We start from the raw sequence: 24440 nt of genomic DNA on the forward strand, positions 1-24440 counted from the left end.
ATCCATTCATCAATCTTGTAGATTCTGAAATCACCTTTGGCTTTATTTCGCAAAGTGTGTGTCATTTAACCTACTGTGCAGGAGTTCGAACACTAAAGAAAACAGTCTTTGGCAGGAAACCTGCAAATAGAGGGTGGTGTTTAGAAAGGGCTCCTGTGAAGCACCTCGCTGCCCCAAGGTGCCCCCTACCTTTCTCAGGGTCCTCTAGGCTCGTGCGGACAATCTCCACCACTTTCTCTACCTCCTCACTTTTACAGACGTTGAGCTGAACAGTTCTCAGTCGATCACTTTTCAAGCTGTCCAATTCCTTGACTCCAACATCCCCTTTGTCCTGAGGAAGAGACAGAAGCTGCTTCACCCCCCTGCCTCCAGGCTGAGGACAAGGGCCAAGGCAGGGAGCTGGCCCCAAGTCCCTGCTGAAGTCAGGGCTACTGACAACTGAGGCAGTGGTCCATAGAGGCCCACTGCCTACTCCACCAGTTGGCGGGGGGGGGGGGGGGGGGGGGGGGGGGGCTGAAGATGTATCAAGCACGAAACTAAGTGCCATAGACATAACTATGAGCCCCTAAATCCTCACTGGCAGGACCATTTCTCTAAGCAGAGGTCGAAAATTCAATACCTACCAGTTCCAGACCTGTGGGTATCACATGGTAAGAAGGGGTGATACTCAGGAGTGGAGCACAAGTCTTGTCTCTCAGCGCCTGCCAGCTGTTATCCACATGTACATGCAAGCTCAGGATTAACAGACACTTGTAACTGGAATTTCTGTGTAAAATCTCTTAATTTTTTAAGTGTTCACAACTTATTTGTGTTTTCAAAAAAAAAAACAATACGTGGGCCAAAGCACATCCACAAGCCACATGTGACCAGCAAGCAGCATTTGCCACCTCTGTTCTAAGCCAAGGGCCTATCACCTGCCAGAGCCAGGCTCTGCTGCCAGCTTGGTCACTAACCAGGCTCTGCACACTCAGGTGCACCCTTTAACAGGTGCCCGGTTTTTCCAGCTACAGTTAGGCATAAGGACATTGCCACCTATCCTGACCTGCTCAGGTTAATGGAATGAGGAAACTGCTTTTTTAAAAGCCTGCTAAGTGATAAAGTACTATGCAAATTCAGGTAATATTACACATGACAAAAGTATCACTCACTCAGCAAACATTTCTTGGGCCTCTATCATATTCCAGCACTATGCTAAGTACTGGAGACACAGAAATAAATAACAGTGCCTGTTCTCAAAAGTCCACATTTTAGGGAAGGCAGCAGATGAGTAAGCAAACCGCACAAGGAGTATTTGCTGCAGAAAACCTTGTGGAAGGTGGGGGGCTGCATAGAAGGTGGGGTGGGCAGGCAAGGCTTTCCAAAAGCAGTGACAGCTCAGGACAGGGGCTCCTGAGGCAGCTGTGGGGTGTGAGGCTGGAGAGGTGGGCAGAATCTGTGTGGTGAGCTGCAGGAGGGTTCACATAAAAGCAGGTGTCATTTAGCGAGTGTTTACTGCACTTCCCATTGTGCTAAGCACTTGACATACATTTTCTCATTAGTCCTCACTCACATCATGAGACAGTTTGTATTATCATATTTCATCTCTTCTATGACATATTTTTTCACAATAGGGATGAGCTACACACAATGTGAAAATGAAACACTGGAGCCAGTATAATTGGCAGTGATTTTCTCAATGGTGATGGAACAGTAATGCATCTTACAAGAGGATAGGAGGAGCTACGGAGGATAAAGTGGTAAGAAGATTGCCTGCTCTCAGACCAGGGCTTGCCCGGGGCATGTACAACTGGTACTAAAGCAAGAGCTAGAGTAGAAGGCATAGGGATGGTCAATATGTCAGGGGAAAGTTCTCTGTGAGTTAGGCAGAGTCTTGCATAAGCAGTTTGAACCAGGAGGACCCACACCCCAGGACTGGAGCCAATGTCAGAGGGACACTGTCAGAAGAACTCAGAAGAGAACGGTGAGGGACCGTGTCCAATTGGGCCAAAGGTGATAGAGATTAATCATTCTGGAGAGAGAATTCAGAGAGAACATGGTGGCAAGAGACCAACCTGTGCTATGCAGCCCAGAAAACAGAACCAGGGCCAAGAAGTCAAATTCGGCTCAAAATGATGAGTGACTTTCACAGGCCAGAGGTGGCATGTACCACCTAGGAGGTGTTCAGACAATGAGGGTGGAGGTGGGGGTTGGGGCAAGGTGGGGAACATGGTGCAGAGAAAACCCAGGCATCAGACAGGAAGTCAGGCTGATCCCCCTCCTTTTAGGTATCTTCCACTCCTAAATTGCTATCCTCTCCAAGGAGTTCCCCACACCCCACCCTAGTGGCCCTACTGCAGACGCAACACACATGGCTCCTGAGGCCCAGTCTGGCACTGGGAATGGCAGCTACTCCCAAAATCCCCTCTGTACACAGCAGCCAGGTGTGGGGCTTGGTTCACTCAAGGCTTGGCTCTGAAAGACCTGGATGTGCCAGCCTTCCCAAATGACACGGCAGGTGTTCCATCCACAGGACAGACAGGCCTGGACTTTCTGCTGCCATTCCCATAGAGGGCTCACCAAAGAAGAATTCCCTGGCATGCCACCTTCAAGGCTGGAGGGGCTGGTGCCTGAGGCACCTCTCTTTTCCACACACAGCACACGGGCACCAGGAAAACACATCTTGTTTTAATGCAGTCTTCATATCATGGCTCCTCAAATGCCCCTCAGAGCTAAGCCCAAGAAATCTAAGTCTTCAAAGGAGTGCTGATGTCTACTTCTGATACGAGCGAGTCCAGCTGAGAGAAGCACCTGAGCATCCTTTCCTCTTCCTGGATTTGGCTAATCCTGCTGCCATTGTCAGCAACTCCTGGATGCCACCCCTGACCTCTCTTTGGGCCTGCCTCTAGCTAGCATGAAGCCAACGCTCCTGCAGCCCCCAGGGGAAGCCCCTCACCTCAGGTCAGGGTGTCCAGAAGAGGTTGGTATGGCAGCTTGGCAGCTAAGAGCTTACTCTCAAAGGAAACTGCCCACGGCCTCGAGTTCAGCATTCAGGCCCCCAGGAGAGAAATCCTACCCTCCCACCTTCACCTGACAGACTCCCCAGGAGTCCTCATCCACCTCTGAGCAGCTTCCACACCCTGCTCCTGACAGTCACCTTAACAGGGAAAGGGCCTCTGGTTTTGTCCCCAGCTGTTCCAAGGAGACCTTTCCCAACTGCCCTCAGCCTGCGAGCTACAGACAATGGTGGCTCATCCCCTTCCAGATCCACCTGTCCTCAGGCCACGGGCCGCATTGCCTGGGCCACAGTGCCTCCCTAGCTCCAAGGTTTCTGTCTTTGTCCACATCTGTCTTGATACTCAGAGACAAGCTTTCAGTCTTGCTGCATTGGTGCTGGTGTAACTAGTTTATTGGTAAACCCACTTCTTACACTATCCTCACTTTATACACTATCATATGTAAGCTATTTTTTCCACCCCAGATGAAATTTTAGGCAAGTCTTATAGCCTTTCTACTCATTCTCAGATAATAGAGAACCTCTTGTTTTGGAACAAAGAGTCCAGTTCAGTCTGGTAATCTAATAACTCCTCCCCAGCCTGGTTTGAAAACTCATACTCTCAAACTTGTATCCACTTTAGATCTTGTCTGTCTCAGGCCTGCAGGACTGACTGTGGGAAACCAGTGTGACACCAGGTAGAAGGGGTGGAGGTTGTCTTTCTCACTATGTTCCAGCTCCCTCTCCTCTCTCATTCCTTTGCCTCAGACCTTCTCAGGTTAAACCCAGGGGCTGACAAATGAGGGAGCAAGACTATAGTCTTCTGACTGGTACCATTGCTGTCTGTGGCTGGTACCCTGGGATGGCAGGTGCACTAGGGCTGGCCCTCCCTCCCTGGTGCACTTTGGTGGGTTCTGGAAGATCCCTCCACTGGAGACTCCTGTTCCCTTCCCTCCTCCAGCTAGGCATCTTCTTCCTCAGCCTGGGCTTTAGTGAGGCACCCCCTGGTCAGGTCACGTGGACCCCTGGGAGTTTCACAGGGCTGGTGCCCTTAAGATGACTCCAGGAGCTCTCCCCACTATTCATGTGGGGTTCAGGCAATGGTGTCTTGCTCAGGTAGGACAGCCCTTCCCCTATGCAGCTTTCTCTGCTCTGCTTCCAGACGAGTCACTCTGGCCTCTTTCTTAGGCCTTTAAACTTCTTTTGGTAAACATAACACTCCATTCTGTGGCCTCAGACTCCAGGGCACAAATGGTAAGCTCTTCAAGGAGTTTTCTTGAGACCCAATGGAAAATATCACAGCACATTAACATCTCTTTTCAATCTCTCAACATCCTCCACCTCAATTGATTACAATGGTGAGGCAGGTGATGAGCTAATCCTGGCAGAAAGATCCCACGGTCTCTCAGCATTTATTGTCAGTGATCTAGCACCTCAAGGCAGGATGGAACAACACTCAGCCTGTGTTACATGTGAGCATCTTTTCTAAAAAATATTTTATTTATTTATCTTTAGAGAGAGAAGAAGGGAGAAAGAAGGGGAGAGAAACATTGATGTGAGAGAGATACATTGATCAGCTGCCTCTCACATGCACCCCAGATGGGGACCTGGCAGCAACCCAGGCACATGCCCTGACTGGGAATTAAACTTGTGACCTATCACTCTGCAAGATGACACCCAACCAACTGAGCCAAGCCAGTCGGGTCACATATAAGCATCTTGTCACATGTATTAGAAATACTGTGACAAGAGAAGAGAGCCTGGGACATAGTAATAATTACCGGAAAAAGCGCAGGAGGAGCTAGCAGAGAAGATGGAGAGAAATCAAGGGAGCAGGGCGCCCACAAAGTCAAGAAATAAAGTTCTACAAACAAGAGCAGTTTGGCAAAGTCTGCTGATGGGTTGAGTGTGACACAGGCTGAGCAGTGAACAATGGATCTGGCAAAATGGGGACTTTTGGCCTCCTTGATAAAAGCCATGTCAGAGCCCCTCCTGGTCCAGCACTGCCCTCCTTTCCCAGCTCACGTCCTCTTCTTCCATGAGGACCACATCAGACTACTGGCAGTGCCTGGATATGCCACCTCCACTCATCACAGCGGACTCCTGCTTATCATTTCAGATGGTGATTACACACCACCTTGGCCCGTCAAGGCTTCCCTATGATCCCAGAGAGATGCAATCTGTTTCCTCTCTTATACAAAATCTTATATTCCCCTCCACACGCCCCTCCCACCCCCGCCATTCTCACCTCACACTCCTTCTCACTCACTTAGCTGCAACCACAGAGGCTTCCTGCTCTTTCCCTAACACACCAGGCATCTGCTCTCCCTAGAGCTTTGGCTTAGCTGTCCCCTCTTCCCCAGATATTTTTCAAGATTGCTCCCTTGCCTTCTTCCATTGTCACCTTCCTGGTAAGGTCTTTCTACCCTCTTTAAAACTGAACACCTCCTCTATCACATTCACCCCTCCATCTTTTCCTGCTTTATTTTTCTCCATAGCTTTTTACCAACCCACAGAGATGCAATTTACTTATTGTATTCCTTGTCTATTTCCCCACTATACCCGCCACGTAAAATCCACAAAGGTAAGAATTTTTCACTGAATTGTTATATGCACTATTGTCACAGAATTTTGTCAGCTCACAGTAAGTATGCAATAAATATTTGTTGAATGAATGAAAAAACAGAGTGGTACAGGCAAAAACCCAGTCCAGGCAGGTTGGAAAGAAAATTTAAAGTAAAAAGGTGAAAACATCTACTACAAACAAGCTGACAGGAATGCTTTTCCACAAAGACAAGCAGAAAAATGGGGCAGCAGTACACGTAGGGTGTGGGGAGTGGGGCACACACCTTCACCACAAAATGATCCAGTAGAAAGTGAGGAGTTAGCAATATATGAGGGTTAAGACATCTGCTATGGCCAAGTCCTTGAGGTGGCCTGATGCACTGAGATCTGAAGCATGAGAGGAGGGGAATCTCTAAGTAATGGCCACAGTGTCTGGGTGCAGAGGTAGCTGGAATCTGTCATGTGGCTTCACATCTCAGAAGCAGGCTGTAGACTAATCTCCCCATTTTTTAAAGCCCTAGTGACTTCTTCTTTCTCTAGTTTTTCCCCAGAAAAGATAGATCACAACACTGAAATAGTCAAGAGGTCGACACCAAGCTGACAGTGAGTGGAACGACCTAAGATTACCTAATCCAACCCTCTTACTATAACAAAGAGTAGACTGGGGCTCAGGGAAGTGTTTGCCAGTCCCTGGGTTAGTGACTGAACTGGAACTGGAACTCAAGGCCCTGACTCTGTCTCCAAGGCTCCTTCTTCTGCAGCACTGAGCAGCCTCTGCCCTGCACTCTGGAGTCAGGTTCAGCCCCTTGTATCACTGGACAAGCCAGCACAATGGTTTGATTCTATTATAATGCTGTGTTCAGCACAAAGGTACTGAACATATGGACAAAGGAATTTAAAAACACGAAACATTTTGTGGCATCATAGCTCCTGACAGGCCTGCTGGCAGGTCCACATTACACAGAGAACCCAGGTCCAAATCCATGCCATCACCATACCCCAAATCCCTCCCAAAACAAGTTCCTTCATGCACTGTCAGAGGGAGCAGGCATTGATATAGCCTTTTGGGAAACAACTGGGCAGATTTAAATAAAATCCAAAGTCTATAAACCTTTCCACCTAGCATTTTAACATCTAGAATTTTTTCTTAAGAATTACTAATGAAACTATGCAAAGATATGTGGCTTTGTTTATAATAGCAAAAGTCACAAATAATGTACATACATGCATTTTAATTCCTTTGGGGCAAGAAATTGAACTGAAAAGACTTCACTTTTTTACGTCATCTACTTCTGTATTGTTTGATTCTATTATAAATATGTATTACTTTCATAACACAAAAGAAGTAAAAATTAAAAGGACAAACTCTTCTCTGATCTAGAAATATGTTCAGATCACAGTAATGCAAATTACTTTATTATTTGTACATTTTTATATTATAGAAATTTTTACATTGAATAGATATTGTTTTTAAGATATTAAACCTAATATTTAAAAAATCCTTCCTTGGGTTACTATTACCTTCAAAATAAAGAAAAATGTCTTAACCACTGAGCAAAGGCAGTAAGTTGTCCCAAATGCCCATCTTTCCTTCTATCATAGTAAAACCTCTGACTTTAAACAGGGTACCCATTGTCTCAGAATACCCACTACATTTCCCAGCTTTCCTAGCAGTCAGTTAAGGCCATGTGACTAAGTCCTGGCCAATAGAGTGAGAAAGCAGGTGATATTTATGTAACTTCTGGGTCATGCCTTTAAAGAATAGGGGTGTAGGGAACAGGCTCACTGAGACCAAAAAATAAAAAATAAAAAAAATAAGGCCCAAATGAAAGAATAGTTCAAAGCTCCAGAAAAAATACAACTAAGGAATGAAGAGATACCCAGCCTATCAGATGCACAGTTCAAAAAACTGGTTATCAGGATGATCCAGGAACTCACTGTGTACTTCAACAGCATAAAAAAGACTCAGGCAGCAATGAAGGTTGCATTATGTGAAATAAAGAAAAGTCTACAGGGAACCAACAGTGATAGGAAGGAAACCAGGACTCAAATCAACAGTTTGGACCAGAAGGAAGAAATAAACATCCAACCAGAACAGAATGAAGAAGCAAGAATTCAAAAAAAAAAATGAGGAGAGGTTTAGGAACTCCCAGGACATCTTTAAATGTTCTAACATCTGAATAATAGGGGTGCCAGAAGGAGAAGAGGAAGACCAAGAAATTGAAAACTTATTTGAACAAATACTGAAGGAGAACTTCCCCCATCTGGCAAAGGAAATAGACTTTCAGGAAGTCCAAGAAGCTCAGAGAGTCCCAAAGAAGTTGGACCCAAAGAGGAACACACAAAGGCACATCATCATTAAGTTACCCAAGATTAAATATAAAGGGAGAATCCTAAAAGCAGCAAGAGAAAAGGAGACAGTTTCTACAAAGGAGTGCCCATAAGACTGTCAGCTGATTTCTCAAAAGAGACCTTGCAGGCAAGAAGGGGCTGGAAAGAAGTATTCCAAGTCATGAAAGACAACAACCTACATCCAAGATTGCTCTATCCAGCAAAGCTTTCATTTAGAATGGAAGGGCAGATAAAGTGCTTCCCAGACAAGGTCAAGTTAAAGGAATTCATCATCACCCAGACCTTATTATATGAAATGTTAAAGGGACTTACCTAAGGAAGAGAAGGTAAAAAATAGTAACAGTAAAATGACAACAAACTCACAGCTATTAACAACTGAACCTAAAACAAACAAACAAACAAACAAACAAAGCAAACAAGTAGAACAGGAACAGAATCACAGAAATGGAGATCACAGGGAAGGTTATCAGCAGGGGACGGGGAGGGGAGATAAGGGGAAAAGATAGAGAATAAGTAGCATCAATGGTAGGTAGAAAATAGACAGGGGGAGGTTAAGAATAGTATGGAATGTGTAGAAGCCAAAGAACTTATATGTATAACCCATGGATATGAACTAAAGGGGGGGAATGTGGGTGGGAGGGGGTTTGCAGGGCAGAGGGGAATAAAAGGAGGAAAATGGGACAACTGTGATAGCATAACCAATAACCTATATTAAAAAAAGAACAGGGGTGTAGACTCACAATAAGATAAATACAAACTACACTGAGATGTCTTTTTCACCTATCAGATCAGTAAATATCAAAAGCTTGATGCACACTCATTTGTTGAAACTGTGAAAAGAGGAATGCTCATACATTACTTATGGGAATATAAAATTACACAGGCCCTTTTATAGAAAATTTGGAAATATCTTTTAAAATGAGGACATATTTTTTAAGCCTTTGACCTAAGAGTAATCTCATTCCTAAGAATTTAACTTAAACATTAGCCCCTCAATAATATAAAAATATATATGTACAAGATTATTTATTGTAGCTTTATTTGTAATTGCAAAATATTGAAAAACAATGTTCATATGTAGAAGACTGGTGGAGTAAACTATAGTCCACCCACACAGTAGAGTACTGTAATGCTGTTTTAAAAAATGAGAAAGATCTCTATGAACTCATATGGAGTCATTTCCAAGATATATTAAGTGTATTTTTAATTGTAAAAGGCTATGTGCAGCATGCAAACATCCGTGTGAGAAGCAGAATGAAAGGACAGAGTGGCAAAGACAGGTGGGCAAGGAACACTGCTCAAAGCACAACTTTTTAAATAATTCTGATTTTAGAGCCTTGTTAATGTTTTACATATTCCAAAATTAAATTAAATCAACAAGAACAAAATACAAATAAATGAATCAAACTGTATTTCAAATAACTAATACAGTGATAAAGGCAAAAAAGAGTTAGTCCAAGTAAATTTTAAATACAGCACTTTGTATACCTTCAGTCAACAGATAAAAACACTCTAAAGAAATCTTAAGCTGTACCATGGTGACCATAATATGCCTCCTTCAGGACAATCTGCCGTGGGAGCAGCTGACGGAAGCTGTCCAGGTGCCACACCTTCAGAACCACCACAGCATGGATGCCACAGCCACAGCTATGCTTGCCAGGGCTTCTCTCAGCCAGTGGCTGTGCATGGCAGGTATACTGGGCCATTCCTGCCTGAGGCGGGTCTCCTTTAACAGGTAACCTTGGCTTGAAGACTCCCCATCACCCCAGCTAAGACTCTCAGATCACAGTTGAAAGTTCTGCCTACGTAATGCTCCTTCTTACCAATTTCTTTTCACAGACCTGCATTGCAATCTAAAGGGTTTCCCTGCCTCTACATGCCTCATTCTACTTTAGCCTCTACAGGCATTTCCCAAATCAACCTCTTACACATCGAATCCTATTTCAGTATTTGCTTCTAGAAAGATCCAATCTGAGACAACTACTTAGTAGGTTTGCTGTTTGTAATGTAATGGGATGAATGTAGCAATTCTGAAGCTATTGTGTAAATGTCATAGGATTAACCAAGTGAGTAAATATATTGATACAGTTGGGAATCAGGGTTCTAGCTGCAGGAGAAAAAAGAAACAAATATGGAATGAGGAAAGCAAGAAAGAATGCTGTTGTGTTGAAGTGAAATAGGAGGTCAACACAATCTCATAAATTAAGTGTGTGTGATATTTATAGGAAATGGAGATAGGAGATAAATAGATACAATATGTAGATATGTATATATATGTATGTGTATGTGTGTGTAATTATTTATACATCTTCTATTTCTGTCCACTGAGAGGGACAAAGAGCAGAAATGCCCCATTAGCAATGAGCACACTTAATGCCCAGATGTTGGTTTCTAAATTCCACTAAAAGGAAACAGGTAGAAACATATCTACATGGAAAAATGTATGTGAATGTTCATAGCAGCATTATTCTCAATGCCCCAAAATCTAAACATATATTAAAAATGAATGAATTTTTAAAATGTAATATATCCATACAACAGAACATTATCCAGCAAGTAAAGGAACAAACTACCTATACATTCTGCAACATGGATGAATCTCATAAATGTTATGCTAAGTGAAAGACATTTGGCACAAAAGCCTGTACATTATATGATTCCATTCATATGAATAGTCCAGAAATGACAAATCTAAAGAGATAGAAAAAAGTAGCTATTTAGGACAAGAGGAAGGTGTGGTAGTTGTGCAAATGCTCAAGAGGGAAATTTTTGAGAAATAGAAATGTTCTGAAAGTGAACTGTGGTAATAATCTCTAAATTGGGAAAACTGTCCCCTAATTACTCTTGCAACCTCATGCCCCAGTACTCTCCTTCATGCACCCTAAATTCCACTGACAAGAGTTTCAGGACCATTCGGTGGGGGAAAGGACAGTCTTTTCAGAAAATGTGCTGGGAAAACTGGATATCAACATGCAAAAGAATGAGGCTGGACCCTTACCTAACACCACATACAGAAACTCAAAATGGATTGAGGAACTAAATATATGAACCAAAACAATAAAACTCTTAGAAGAAAATGGTACAAAGGCTTCATGACATTGGATTTGGCAATGATTTCTTGGGGATGACACCAAAAGCATAGGAAATAAAAGAAAAATAGGCAAATTGGACTTAATAAAAATTTTTAAATTTTGTATATCAAAAGATACTACCTACAGAGTAAAATAATAACCCACAAAATGGGAGAAAATGTTTGCAAATCATACAACTTGTAAGGGACAAATATCCAGAATGTATAGAGAACCCCTAAAACTCAACAACAACAACAACAACAACAAAAAAAAAAAACCCAACCCAATTAAAAAATTGGCAAAGGGCTTGAATTGACATTTCTCCAAAGAAGATATATGAATGACCAATGAACACATGAAAAGATGCTCAACATCACTAACCATTAGGGAAATGTAAATCAAATCTATAAGATACCATGGGTATTGGGACCATACCCATTAGGATGGCCACTATCAAAAAACAGAAAACAAGTATTGGGGAGGATGTGGAGAAATTAGAACCCTTGTACACTGTTGGTGGGAAGGTAACATGGTACAGCTGCTGGGAAAGAGAGTTTGACTCAAAAATTAAAATAAAATTACCATATGATCGACAATTCTACATCTGGATATATACCTAAAAGAAACGAAAGCAGGGTCTTGAAGAGATATTTGTATACCTATGTTCATAGCAGCATTATTCACAGTAGCTAAAACATCGAAGCAACCCAAGTATCCATCAATAGATGAATGGATAAATAAAATGTATTATACACATACAATGCAATATTATTCAGCCTTGAAAAAAGAAATTCTGTAAATTGCTACAACATGGACAAACCTTGAAGACATTATGGTAAGTGAAATAAGCCAGTCACAAAAAGACAAGTACTGTATGATTCTACTTATATGAGATACTTAGACAATGTAAATATATTTAATACCACTGAGCAGTACACTTAAAATGGTTAAGATGGTAAATTTTATGTTATGTGTATTTTACTGCAATAAAAGCACCCCTACAAAACAATGACTATGTGTGAAGGACAACGGTGACGAAGATGACCCATCTCTTACCTTCATCAAGCAGCCAGCAAACACAAGGAAGCCTTTTGAATGCAGATGCTTGGCCAAGGAGAACCCAAATCCAGAGTCACAGCCGGTGACTAGCACAGCTTTGCTGCCAACCTATTTGAGAAGATGAGGCCCCATGTTAGGAACTAGGATCCTGAGGGCAAAGTGGCCAAGCCTCCTCTGGGCAATAACAACTAGTGCTTCCTGAGTGGACTAGGCCTGGCCCTTACTGCCTGGCTGTTTCTGTCTGGAGAAGCATCCTAGTATGGTGGGAAAAGCTTGGACTCAGAATCGGGAGACTGGGTTCTAACCCAGACTCTGCTGCCAGCTAATAATGTTGCTTGGGAAGTTACTTCCCCTTCCTGGGCCTCAGTTTTGTCACCTGCAATCACCTGTATCACCATCACCATCATCACTGTCATCTTCATCATCACTTACCACATGCACAGCACTGTGCATGCATTATTCTTAATTCTCACAATAACTCCATTTAGTAATTATGATTATTATACCATGTTATGAGTGAGGGAAAAGATAGTTTTTAAATGCCCAACATACTAAGTAATAGAACTAAAACTAAAACCAGGCCTGAGGGATTCTAGAGTCTGATCTCCTAACTTCTAAAACTCATTTGATGGGAGGTTTTTAGGGGGAGCAAGGTGGGGGTCAAGAATGCAAGAAAGTGGTTCTGAGTGTCCTGGAAGCTCTAAAGCCCTGCTCTGAAGGCGGCTCAGGGCCTGGGGGCTCTGACCACTTGACTGGTTCCCAGGTAGCTGGGCTGCCACTCACTGGGTTTACTGCATCGGCATAAGTACGATGACCCACAGGGACGAAGGACGCAGGATAAAACTGCAGTGTGTACCTGCAAGAGAAAAGGAAGCCATGAGCACAGGCTGAGGTCACACCTAGACCTTGTTCCTGGGGCAGAAGCAACTCAGAGTACCCTCAGCCACCAGTGAGCAGCATTGACTGTCTCCCCACGCTGAGCCCCTGGGGACAGCTGCTGGTACTACTGAGGAAGAGGTCCTCTTTCCTCCAAGGGCTGCTAGGCTGGTAGAAAGTGGGACATCCGTTGCAGTGACCATTTTTGCCACTGTGTAGGAAGAACATTCAGGTGATACAGCTTTGTTAACAAAACCTTTTGCAAATTCCATGATTTATCCCTTGAGTTTTATGTTGCTTTCTGATAGTTTGTTTAATTTAACATTTCATTTTGAAATAATTATAGACTCACATGCAGTTAAGAAATAGTATCAAGAGATATCCTGTACCTTTTACCCAATTTCCCCTCATGTTAACATCTTGCAAAACTACGTATGACACCACAACCGGGATACTGACATTGAGGCAGTAAAAATACAGAACATTTCTATCACCACAAGGATTCCTCAAGTTACCCTTTTATAGCCACACCCATCCTCCCTCCCACCCCACATCCTCTTTAACCCTAATCTGTTGTCTATCTCTATAATTTTGTCATTTTAAGAATGTTATATAAATGGAATTTTACACTATACAACCTTTAGGAATTGCTTTTTGCTTTTTAAAAATTATTAAATGGAATTTATTGGAGTGATATTAATAAAATTATATAGATTTCGGGTGTACAATTCTATAACACACCATCTGTATATTGTATTGTGTGTTCACCACCCAAAGTCAAGTCTCCTTCCATCACCATTTATTGGGGGGTTTTACTCTGTTCTACCTCCCTCCACCCCCTTTCCCACTGGATCACCATACTGTTGTCTGTCTATAAAGTTTATGAGGTTGTGAGGTTTGGTTTTTCCTTATTTCCTTCCCCTTTTCACACAGCCCCATGGTACTCACCTCAACAGCCATCAGTCTGTTCTCTGTATCTATGAGTCTGTCTCTATTTTATTTGTCAATTTATTTGTTCATTAGATTCCACATATAAGTGAAACCATATGGTATTTGTCTTTCTCTGACTGGCTTATTTCACTTAGCATAATGTTTTCCAGGTCTACCCATGCTGTTGCAAAAGGTAAGATTTCCATTTTTACAGCTGAGTAATAGTCCATTGTATATATGTACCACAAATTTTTTATCCACTCATCTACTGCTGGGCACTTGGGCTGCTACCAAATCTCAGCTACTGTAAATAATGCTGCAATGAGCAAAGGGTTGCTTATATTCTTCTGAATTGGTGTTTTGGGTTTCTTCAGATAAATACCCAGAAGTGAGATCACTGGATTATAAGGCAGCTCCATTTTTAATTTTTTGAAGTAATTCCATACTGCTTTGCACAGTGGCTGCAAAAACCCCCATTCCCACCAACAGTGCAAAAGTATTCCCTTTTCTCCACATTCTAACCGGCACTTACTATTTGTCGATTTATCAATGATGGCCATTCTGACAGGTGTGAGGTGATATCTCATTGTGGTTTTAATCCACATTTCTCTGATGATTAGTGACGCTGAGCATCTTTTCATATGCCTATAAGCCATGTGTATGTCCTCCTTGGAGATGTGTCTATTCAGGTCCTTTGCCTATTTTTTAATTGGATTGTTTGTTTTCTTGGTGTTGAGTTTTGTATGTTCTTTATTAATTTTGGATATTAATCCCTTATCAGAGGTATCAGCAAACATGTTCTTGGGATTGCTTTTTTCACTCAACATTATTCCTGGAGATTCTTTGAGATTGTTGTATGCATCAAAAATTTGTTTCTTTATATTGCTAAGTTGTATCTAAAGTTTGCCCACTATGCAGAGGCAGTAAGAAGAGCAGGTTTCAGGTGTCAGGGCTGGGACCACACCTAGACACTCCTGCGGAGGCTTTCATCTGGACAGGTGGTGTGTACTGGGTGACCACTGCCCTGAGGCAGACACACATGGGAAGGGGGGTGGTGCTCTGCTCAGGGTGCAACATCTCAAAAAGGTGCTCAGGCCGAAAGGACACATTCAGGTGGGAGACCTGGATACTGATTGGGGAAACCATAGGAGATGAGCAACAAGAAAACATGTAGGCGAATGAGAAGTCAGAGCGGTGGGGGATAGGGCTGAAGTGTCAGGGTATCCCTAGGGATAAACATTAACTTGTTCAGTGTGAATAGAGAGGGCAGACCCAGGAACAAGGGTTGGAATTTACAGGAGAAATTATTTCTGTTTGATATGAAGAAGGACTTTATGAGAGCACTACCCGAAGGCAGGAGGCCTGCTGTGAGAGGTACTGTACTGTTTGCCCCATAACTGGAGATACAGGGCTGTAAGGTCAGTTGTTAAGGATGCTATCACAGGACCCACCCACAGGTGGGGACAGAATTGTGAGGCCCTTGCCAACTGAGATTCAAGCAAAATGACCAGGCCATAGTTCTTCCCCACCCACAGTCCTTCTGTCTGATGCAGGCACAGTGACCCCTTCCATCCTCCTCACCCACCTGGGCCTCCCTCCTAGGCCTCTGCTGACACATTTGCCCTGAGGACAGCTAATGCTCTCTGACTCAGCTCTGTCCCCTGATCGCCCTGTGCCCAGCCCCTTCAGCCTAACCAGTTATTTCTACAGTCCTTCCCGAAGATTCAGAATCTCCCCATGACAGTTTTCTTTACCCTGAAATGAGCCAGAAGCTTGACCAATACCTCCTTCCCCTTTAATTTGAGGATAAAACCTTTGTAAAAGTATTTAATTTCTTTTGGGACTATTTTCTCCTCTATAAAAAATAATCTCTAGCAATCTCTCAAAGTCACATTTGAGACAGGATTTTGCCATTTCTTTTTTAAAATCATTTTTTTTATTGTTCAAATACAGTTGTCTCCATTTTCCCACCAGGATCTTGCCATTTATATGAATCACTCACTGAAAAAAAAAATTCAGTAATTCCCCTTTTCAAAAGCTTTTCAGTAGAGCCAGGCTATGTTCCCTCTTCAGAGGTGACAGGGTGTCATTTTAACTAGAAGGGCCATTTTAACTCTTGTTACACGGTGTCCTCTGTAGTTGAAGCCCCATCTCCCACCACGCTGCTGTGTCCTGAGGAAATGCTTTTAAGTGACTGTTCCTATAGGCCTAAATGCATGCTTTTCTCAACATATTAATTGGTATAGAAAATACCCATCAATTTTCTAGCTGCTGGGACTTTGAATTTAACCTAACACTTAATTTCATTGCTCTTAAACATAAAAGAAAAAGGTATTATTTTTTCTTGCTCTGGCTGTGACAGAGGAAAATGAGGTAGCAGAGTGCACCAAATCCCCTTGGAAAAGGCAACCCCAGAGCTCTCAAAGAAAAGCTGATCGTTTAATTCGCACTTATCTTTCTCTAAATCACATAAGCAGTTCAGTGAAGTCTCAGGACATTTTAGTTATCTGGCTTCATGTGTAAGGTTTGAAAAGGGCAGTTACCCAGGTGATCAAAGCAATGGCACACATCAGACAAAAAAGTCCTGGGCCTCACGATGCAGTGCACTGAGGTGACACCACCTCACATGGGTGGCACTTTCTAACCATGAATACCTAACTCTAAACAGGAGGACATCACACAAACACACATTGAGAGACTTTCTTCCAAAGGTCAAGTTCAAAAACAACAAAGACTCAGAAACTGTCCCTTAATAGGAAGAGAGTAAGGAGACAAAACAACTAAGTGCACTGTGGGACCCTGGTTTGTATCCTGGACCAGTAAAGGTCCATTAGTGGACCATTTGACATTTGACTCAAGTGTGTAGGTGTGTTAATAGCATATCATGGTAATTTCCTGCTTTTCATGACTGCACTGTGGTTTTGTAGGACACTTGTAAGACATTTGGGGAAGTTAGGTAAGGAAGATAGTAAAGGGTTTCCACCCTTTTACTATTTTGGCAACTTTTGTATCAGTGTAGTTATCTCAAAATAAAAAGCTTAAAAATCTGATGAAAGATATTCTTCTGTGCCCTGTGTGGGTCTCTGTCTTCTGAGGACACCTTTGCCGGTCATGGCAGGGACTGAGAGACATTGTTGAGAGTCAGGCTTTAGGACCACCTGTTATCCTTGTGTGAAGAGCTCTGCTTTGCCCAGAAAGTGTGTCCCTCGAGGCCAACTTCACCATTCAGTTTCTTACCTTGTTCCATTTTCTCTGTTAGGGAAACTCAGGGTTTTCCCTGGGAGCTTTGACAGGGGTCTAGAGAGGCGGGCAGTCAGCATTGTGGTTATACAAGATGGAATGACCAGCCTCCTCCTGGTGAATTCTGAAACACAAAATGCACTATCAGTATTGCCTTGTTGCCCTCAGAGGTTTAGGCAAGAGGGACCATTTTTCTTGCAGGTTGTGAAAGTCAAACTGAGCCCTGTCCATTCGACCCAGGTCTGATTAGGCAGGCCTTCCTGCACCTTCCTCTCAAGCTGCAGCCTTGTGTGATGTAAAGAGTCAGGAGGATGGGCCATCTAGAAACCTGGGTTCTGGTTCTGGCTGTGCCACCAACTCATTGGGCAACCCTGGACGAGTCATCACCCATTTATGCATGAGGAGGGTAGATCAGACCAGTGATCCTCAAAGGCCTATCCTCTCAGGGATTCCAACTCCATGAGCCTCTGTGTTCCTCATACCCAGCAAATCATCAATCTGTGTGACCCAGGACAACAACCTTCAGCCTCAGTTTCCCCACATGCCTCCTCAGACTGCTTTTCCAGCTCCGTATCCTGTATCATTTGACTTGGCTCCTCACCTCTCACTCCACCCCCACCAAACACAGGGCCTGGCTCTGAGGCTGGGTTCATCCATAACTCATTACTGCATGGGGACTGCAGTTATATTATAAAATGAGCACACTTTAATCAACCTAAATGAAAACACACACACACGCAGTCTCTCCCACCACCCTACCACTCCCTTTCAAGGTTAAATCAACCTTATTGCAACAAGGCAATGTAGACTGAGTGTCTCCTTAAGGTTACTCAGCACCATAACTACTTGTGTATTAACTGTTCATCATGGTGTGGCTTGGTTGCCTCCCTGTCCTAGTCACTTGTTATGACTCCTCCTGGCCTCAGAGAAAAAAGGGAGCCTGGGAGGGAGCTGAGCAAGGCAACCATAGCCAAAGAGAGATCGCCCTTTTCTTGGTGAACCTTCCTAGCCTCTGCTGTGCTTCTGCCTGGAGGCAGCTCCTATCCTGCCCTTTTGCCGTCTTCACTCAAACCTAACTTGGCCAAAAGGTCTGTAATAAGCTCATTAACTAGCCAACCACCGCAAGTTCACTGCAGGAAGCTGATGCGTGGGTCACTGGCCAGCAGTGATCACGGAATGCTGCGGATGGCTCATCGAAACTCAAGAAAAAACATGCACAGAAACAGACCAGTTTCTGTGGAGAAATAGGGGCGGAATGGCCACCCCCTCTAGTGGGGAGCACCTTGGCCACCCTCTCTCCTGGAGGGCGCCACTTCGGCCACCCTCCCTGGTAGGGAGAGTGAGCTGTTCCCCCTCCAGAGAGGCTTCTTATTGGTTTCGTTTGAATAAGAATTCAGGTAAAAGCTCATTACTCATTGCTAGGAAGTAAGGATCAAACAATAGATAACGAGGAACTCTGAGGGTCTATTTTGAGTCAGAGTCAAACAGCTGTAAAACTTTAAAGAACAAACTTACTTCTTCCTTGGACCCTTATCATTCAACTGAGAGCATTCTAAACAAAGCAGGTTTCACAGGATTTTACATATTCTTTCTTAGGCCTGATCACCCAGAGAACCCGCCCTTTTCAGCACAGACCTGCACCACCCTGTCATTGTTTCAGTCTTAGGTGGAGCAAGAGAACTAAGGCAACCAAGAGATAAGGAGATTTTCTCCCAGATGATGAGGACTCAGGCTATGTCAAAGCTGAGGAGCAAGGGTCCATCACCCCCTTTGGCTGTAGCCCCCAAAGTCCTTTCTTGGGGGCCTCCCACGTGATCGTGCCTGTCTTAAATCGTTCCCCCCTTGGGGAATCTTACCTGTCATTGGCTAACCGACCAAGCTTTGGGGTTCAGTTATGAATGAAGCAGCAGAAGCAGCGCTCCTGCCAGGGAGATAAGCTTTTGTCTCCTTGCTGGTTTATGGTCCAAGGCCACTCCCTCAGCCTTAGCCTTGGTGGGGTTACAGCTTCTGATACCAGGCAGGGCAGTTCCCAACAGGAAGCAAATAAGGTTTAATCTGTTTAATACTCACAAAAGGAAAACAAACAGGATCTCTTGGTTTATGTGATCTTTCCTGGATCAGGCAGTAGGCTCCTGCTTCCCCTTTGTCTCCTACTCTCCATACTCCATTGCCAGCACTGCAGTCAAGTTATGTGACTCCCTTACCTAAAATCCTCCTTCCCTTACCTGTTGGAACCGCCTCTGCCTCCCTTCCTAACCTTGTCTAGTACTGCACTCCCCTGGGCTCACTACATTGTAGCCACACTGACCTTCTGGAAGTTTCTTGTGTATGCAAAGCTCTTTCCAGCCTCAGGCCCTGGTTCCTACTCTTCCTCACTCTAGATGACTGAGTTCTTCTGGGCTTTCAGACTTCACAAAGCCTGTCCTCAACCCCCCATGCAAGACACAGAGGTGGTACTCTTTAAGATCACTCTTCAATCCAAAATTGATATCCTATTTCATTACTTTATCTTCTCCTTCTAGATCATAAGCTTGGTGAGTCCAGGCACCTTGTCCATCTTGTTCTTCACAGAATCTCCCACGCCCAGAAGAAACCTGGCACCAAGGAAGCACGCAGTGAGTCTCTGCTGAATGGGTATAATCTGTGTGCTCAGAGACCCCCGCCCCATCCAGACTGGCTCTCCATGGAAGGCCAATGCCCATCATGCCCATGCTGGACTCAGATTGTTTACCTGGGTGACCTCCACCCCACCCAAGCACAGACCAGCTGGCTGAGCACACACATCTTCACCTTCTCTCACCAGAATTGGAGTCTGAGGCCACCACCACTGGGTGTTTTCAAATCCAGTTGACTATAATTAAAGACCTTTCTATCCCTTATGTTCAATACTTGTGGCAGAGAATGCTTCAATATTATCTCCAAATAGAGGTCTGCTTTGAATTTTATTTTCCTCATAGTCAGCAATATCCAAAAGTGCTGGAGTCAAAATAAAGTGCACAAAAGCTCAGCCCCTTGAATAATGAATGCACTATTCACAATGCTGTCTCATATGAAGAATGGTAGACCTGTAAATCTTTTTCTTCTTTTTTAAGGTTTTTTAAAAACATTGCTATTTTCACTCCAAACAGTACTATAGGCAGTGGGATTCCCACATACTCTCCAGGGTTCTTTGCCATCTTAATGCCTTGAGCTGGGCTTCATTCTCTGTAAATATTAAATTCTCAAACTTGAAATGCTCCTCACTCACCTGTTGGTTTAGAATCAGAAATGACTGTGGGAAGTAGGTGCCAGAGAATGGCAGAGGAATTGTGGGGTTTGGGAGATAGTCTCCTTAGTTTTGAATTCAATGAGCTGTCCCAGGGAGACTTGACACAGGGGGTCTTGATTCCCAGCAACCAGATTTATAAGACACTGTGGCAAAATCAAAATTCTCTTATGTCAATTGTAATCTGGAATAAACTTCACTGAGAACACTTGCATCTGCTCTCAGGAGCACCTCCTTTCAATTTTTAATGCATAACCCATTGTAACCGGTGAGCACCCCTAACCAAAAATACAGTGTGCATCCTTGCCCTGATGCTGGGCTCCATTGATGCATTTGGACAGGATTATCTTACAGATGACATAGCTGGGTTTATTCCTGTGGGTCAGGGTCAAGGTGCCCCCTGCAATGGACAGACATTCCCAGTGCTGACATCCTTGAAAAAGGTGGGGCATCATCAAGAAACAAGTAACACAGAAGGCAGGCCTTAGGCAGGAAAGAGAACTCACTTATTTCTGGACAGGAAGTCTGAATGGGCCTTGGCACAACCAAGTGGGAAGGGAAGGCACTGTCCCACTGGGGTGGGCAATCTGGGTTTAGGCAGGAACCATACCATGTAGGAACCCCAAACTGAGGACCTTAAGACCAGCTACGGTGAGACCCCAAAGCCTAAAAACTGGCAGTCTCTATTATACTTAGCTGTTTCATTTGGTCAGCCTAGTGTTTTAGCTAGGCAGCTAAGTTATGCTTGAACTCAATACAAACAATTTTCACTTACTATCTTAAGCCTACCCAGATCACCACTGCTAACTGCCTGGACACCATGGGAATCTCAAACTCACCAGATTCCTCATCAGATAGATACATACTATCCTTTGGCTATCTCCCTTCTGATTGTTTATTATATATATAGTGTTGCCTAAAAGTTCCAGCTCAATTTAGCTATGCCTGCTAACTGCACAGTTAATGGGGGCTTCCTTGAGGCCCTGCAAAAGAGCACCCTGACAAGTTTCAAAGCCCTCATTCAAAAAGATGCCTGTTATTCCTTAGAAAAATAACTATTATGGAACAAAAGTCTAAAAGCATTATATAGGAACATCAAATGATATAGTAGACATTGTGCTCACCACCATTTTATCATAAATACAGCAATGACTCTTGTGTAGCTGTATTTAAGAGATGCTAATTTGGCAAACCTCATGCCGACATTTGGATTAGTCTGAGGCACTCCAGTCCCATTAGATTTGGGAGATGGCCAGTTCTCTCCAGTGAATACTTCACAAACACTCTCTGCAGTGGTCATCTTTTGGATGTCTGTCCTGATCACTTTATCCCTATTCTCAGACCTGCCTTTCACCCCCATGATTTGGCCTCTGCAGCTGTAGTTGCACAGTGAGACCTCCCCCCAACCATGACCTACTGGGTTGGGGAGAGACACCTGACCAAAGATGACTCCATCACTCTGTCCCCTGGCACTGATTGAGAAAGAATGCAAATCAGCCTCTGTGGGCAGGAACATGTGGAGAAAGGGGGCAGTTATGCTACATTGGGCCTAATGCCACAGAGAGATGGAGAAAGCCAATCTGTAGAGAAAGAAGAGCCAGGTACACATGCAGAAAGGAATGGAGTTGGAGGTGGAGAGAGAGAGAAAAAAACAACAGAGTGCCCTTCAGCATGTGGATCCTTAGAAAGAAAATGCCTACTAAGTAGGGCTCCTGGTGGCTAACTAGGCTCAAATTTAAAAAACAGAGCCTATCAGCCATTTCCACACAGAGGCCTCTCATACAAACTGCACTTCAGGGAGAAGCCTGCACTGAACTGCTTGCCTCTGCACTGAACTGACTGCCTGCACCGTGTTTCTGCCAACTGAGTCAGACCTTACATAGGAATTCCTGGAATCCCATTTCAACCAATAGGACTGAGGCTTTCCCCATCCCATTAGAACTGCACAGCTATATCTCCATCAGCACCTTCACCATCTAATCAGAGCAGCTTCATTGTGACAAATCAGGACCATGCCTTTTGGACCAAACTTATGAGGATTTGGAGTCCTCATTTGCATGAGGACAGTCCAATCAGGGGCCAGGGATAGGGACTTCTGCCTATATTAAAGTCAGCTCCCTTCTGGCTCTAGAAGCATACTTTCCCTTTCCACTGAAGACTGTCTCTCTGTTGGGGCTGAAACCCTAGAGATGTCTAACTGGAGCAGAGCAGACCAGACCAGGCTGGAACAGAGCAGAGCAGAGCTATTTAGCCAGAGAGGGGCTGGCCCCAGGGCTGCCTCATTCCAGTGCCTCCTAACAACTGTGCTGCTTCATAATTGAACTGTAATATCATTAAGCTGTTCTCACAGTGGTGCTGTTCTCATAGCCATGCTATATCACAATTGAGATGCTCGCACTGAATAAAATTTTTCTTCACCCCATCCCACACTGGGGATTCCTGTTGGTGTTGAATTGATGCCAACCACAGGTTGACAGGCAGATCTGCGTATGAAGCTGTGGTGCTCTCCTATCCCTCAGCTCTGTGTAGTATGCAAAGTCTTTATTCTCCATGTGGATTTAAGCAGCTTTGAGTTTCTGTTACTTGCAGCCAAAACAGTATTGGCTAAAACCCACTGAAAGCAAGTTCTTTCTCAGATTATTATTAATTCTTACACTTGTTCCACATTCTGAGAATGCCGCACTGTAGATTTTATAATGATAACAGGAACATGGGCCCCACCCTCTCTACTTCTTGGTTTGCTACTGGACTGAACCTCGTCCTCTACAGTTGCTAGCCAAAAGTAAACTCTGAGGTGATTTTATGAGAAGGAACAAATTTTATTTCCAGCTAGCAAGCAAGGACGCACCAGGAGTTCATTCCCAAAGTGGCACATCCATGAACAATTCATCTTTATTCTGGGAAATCATGCATACACTTCAAGGTGAGAATCGTCACCCCACATGTAGGTGGGGACATTCCTGTGCATGTACAGTTGGAAAACATGCCTATACACATGTCACATATTCAAAAATGGTAGATGATGTTAGTTTATAATGAGGGTATAATAAGAATAGTTCAGGAGGAGGTCAGTAGAGGGTCCTCCAGGCTACTTTGGCTGGGTTCAGGCAGTCTGAGCTGGATCAGGCCCCTGGTCTTGCAAGGCACCCTGGGCTTATTCCTACAAACCACTCTGGCAATCTTCAATGTCAGGGGTGGTGTACATATGGAACAAATGACTACTAAGCCTTTCTGTTAGATGCTTTGCAAATTACAAGATAACAGTCACACAAACCTTACAGGGGTGTCCAACCCATAGCCCGTGCCTGTGGGCCGCTCACAGCTGTGGATGGCTATGAATTTGGTCCAACACAAAATTGTAAATGTACTTACAACATCACTTTGTTTTATACTAAGTTTTATTATTTAGATATGTGCATTTTCTATATTAGTGATCACAAACTTGGGACTTGTTTGATTATTTTAAAAGATTATTGAAAGGGCTGCTGCATAATTAGGGTTATTATGGTGAGGACTTTTTTGCTTATCTGTGGTGGAAGATATCACAAAAATTTAGCACAATCTTTTTTTTCCATCAATTTTCATTAAGTGTTTGTGTATGTAACATGTGGCCCAAGATAACTCTTCTTCCAGTGTGGCCCAGAGATGCCAAAAGGTTGGACACTCCTGTCTTATGACATCCAGGGTGAACTAAGTGGGTTTACAGGTTAATCTAAGCAAAGTTATGGATTCTAAATAAAAATTAGTCTGTGTGTGTATTTATTTATTTATTTAAAGATTTTATTTATTTACTCTTAGAAAGAGGAGAAGGGAAGGAGAAAGAGAGGGACATAAACATCAATGTGTGGTTGCCTCTAGCGCACCCTTTAGAGGGGACCTGACCTGTAACCCAGGGATGGGCCCTGACTGAGAATTGAACCAGTAACCCTTGGGCTCACAGGCTGGTGCTTAATCCACTGAGCCACACCAGCCAGGGCTTATTTATATATACACATATGGTTACAAATTGGCCTCCCCTGGGGGAAAGTATTACCAGAGCTACCAAAATTACAATTGCCAGAGTAAGTAGGAATTCCATCTTTAGGAGAACAGGGCTTGCCTACCGAATTCA

At 43.7% G+C, this 24440-nt stretch overlaps 1 protein-coding gene across 2 annotated transcripts in view; it reads right to left on the reverse strand.

Annotated features, from left to right (window-relative positions):
- The window catches only part of BDH1 (3-hydroxybutyrate dehydrogenase 1), a 39962-nt gene that overhangs the window by 8937 nt on the left and 6585 nt on the right, over window positions 1–24440 (reverse strand). For both annotated transcript variants that reach the window (XM_028504676.2, XM_036018302.1), the window contains exons 2-5: window positions 17062–17188; window positions 12802–12874; window positions 12016–12126; window positions 190–331 (exon numbers count right to left, since the gene is read on the reverse strand). In XM_028504676.2, the coding sequence (XP_028360477.1) occupies window positions 190–331; window positions 12016–12126; window positions 12802–12874; window positions 17062–17144 (409 nt within the window). In that variant the 5' untranslated portion in view covers window positions 17145–17188. The remainder of the gene's footprint in view (window positions 1–189; window positions 332–12015; window positions 12127–12801; window positions 12875–17061; window positions 17189–24440) is intronic.

Source organism: Phyllostomus discolor, chromosome 2 (assembly GCF_004126475.2).
Source record: "Phyllostomus discolor isolate MPI-MPIP mPhyDis1 chromosome 2, mPhyDis1.pri.v3, whole genome shotgun sequence".
Classification (NCBI taxonomy): Eukaryota; Metazoa; Chordata; class Mammalia; order Chiroptera; family Phyllostomidae; genus Phyllostomus; species Phyllostomus discolor.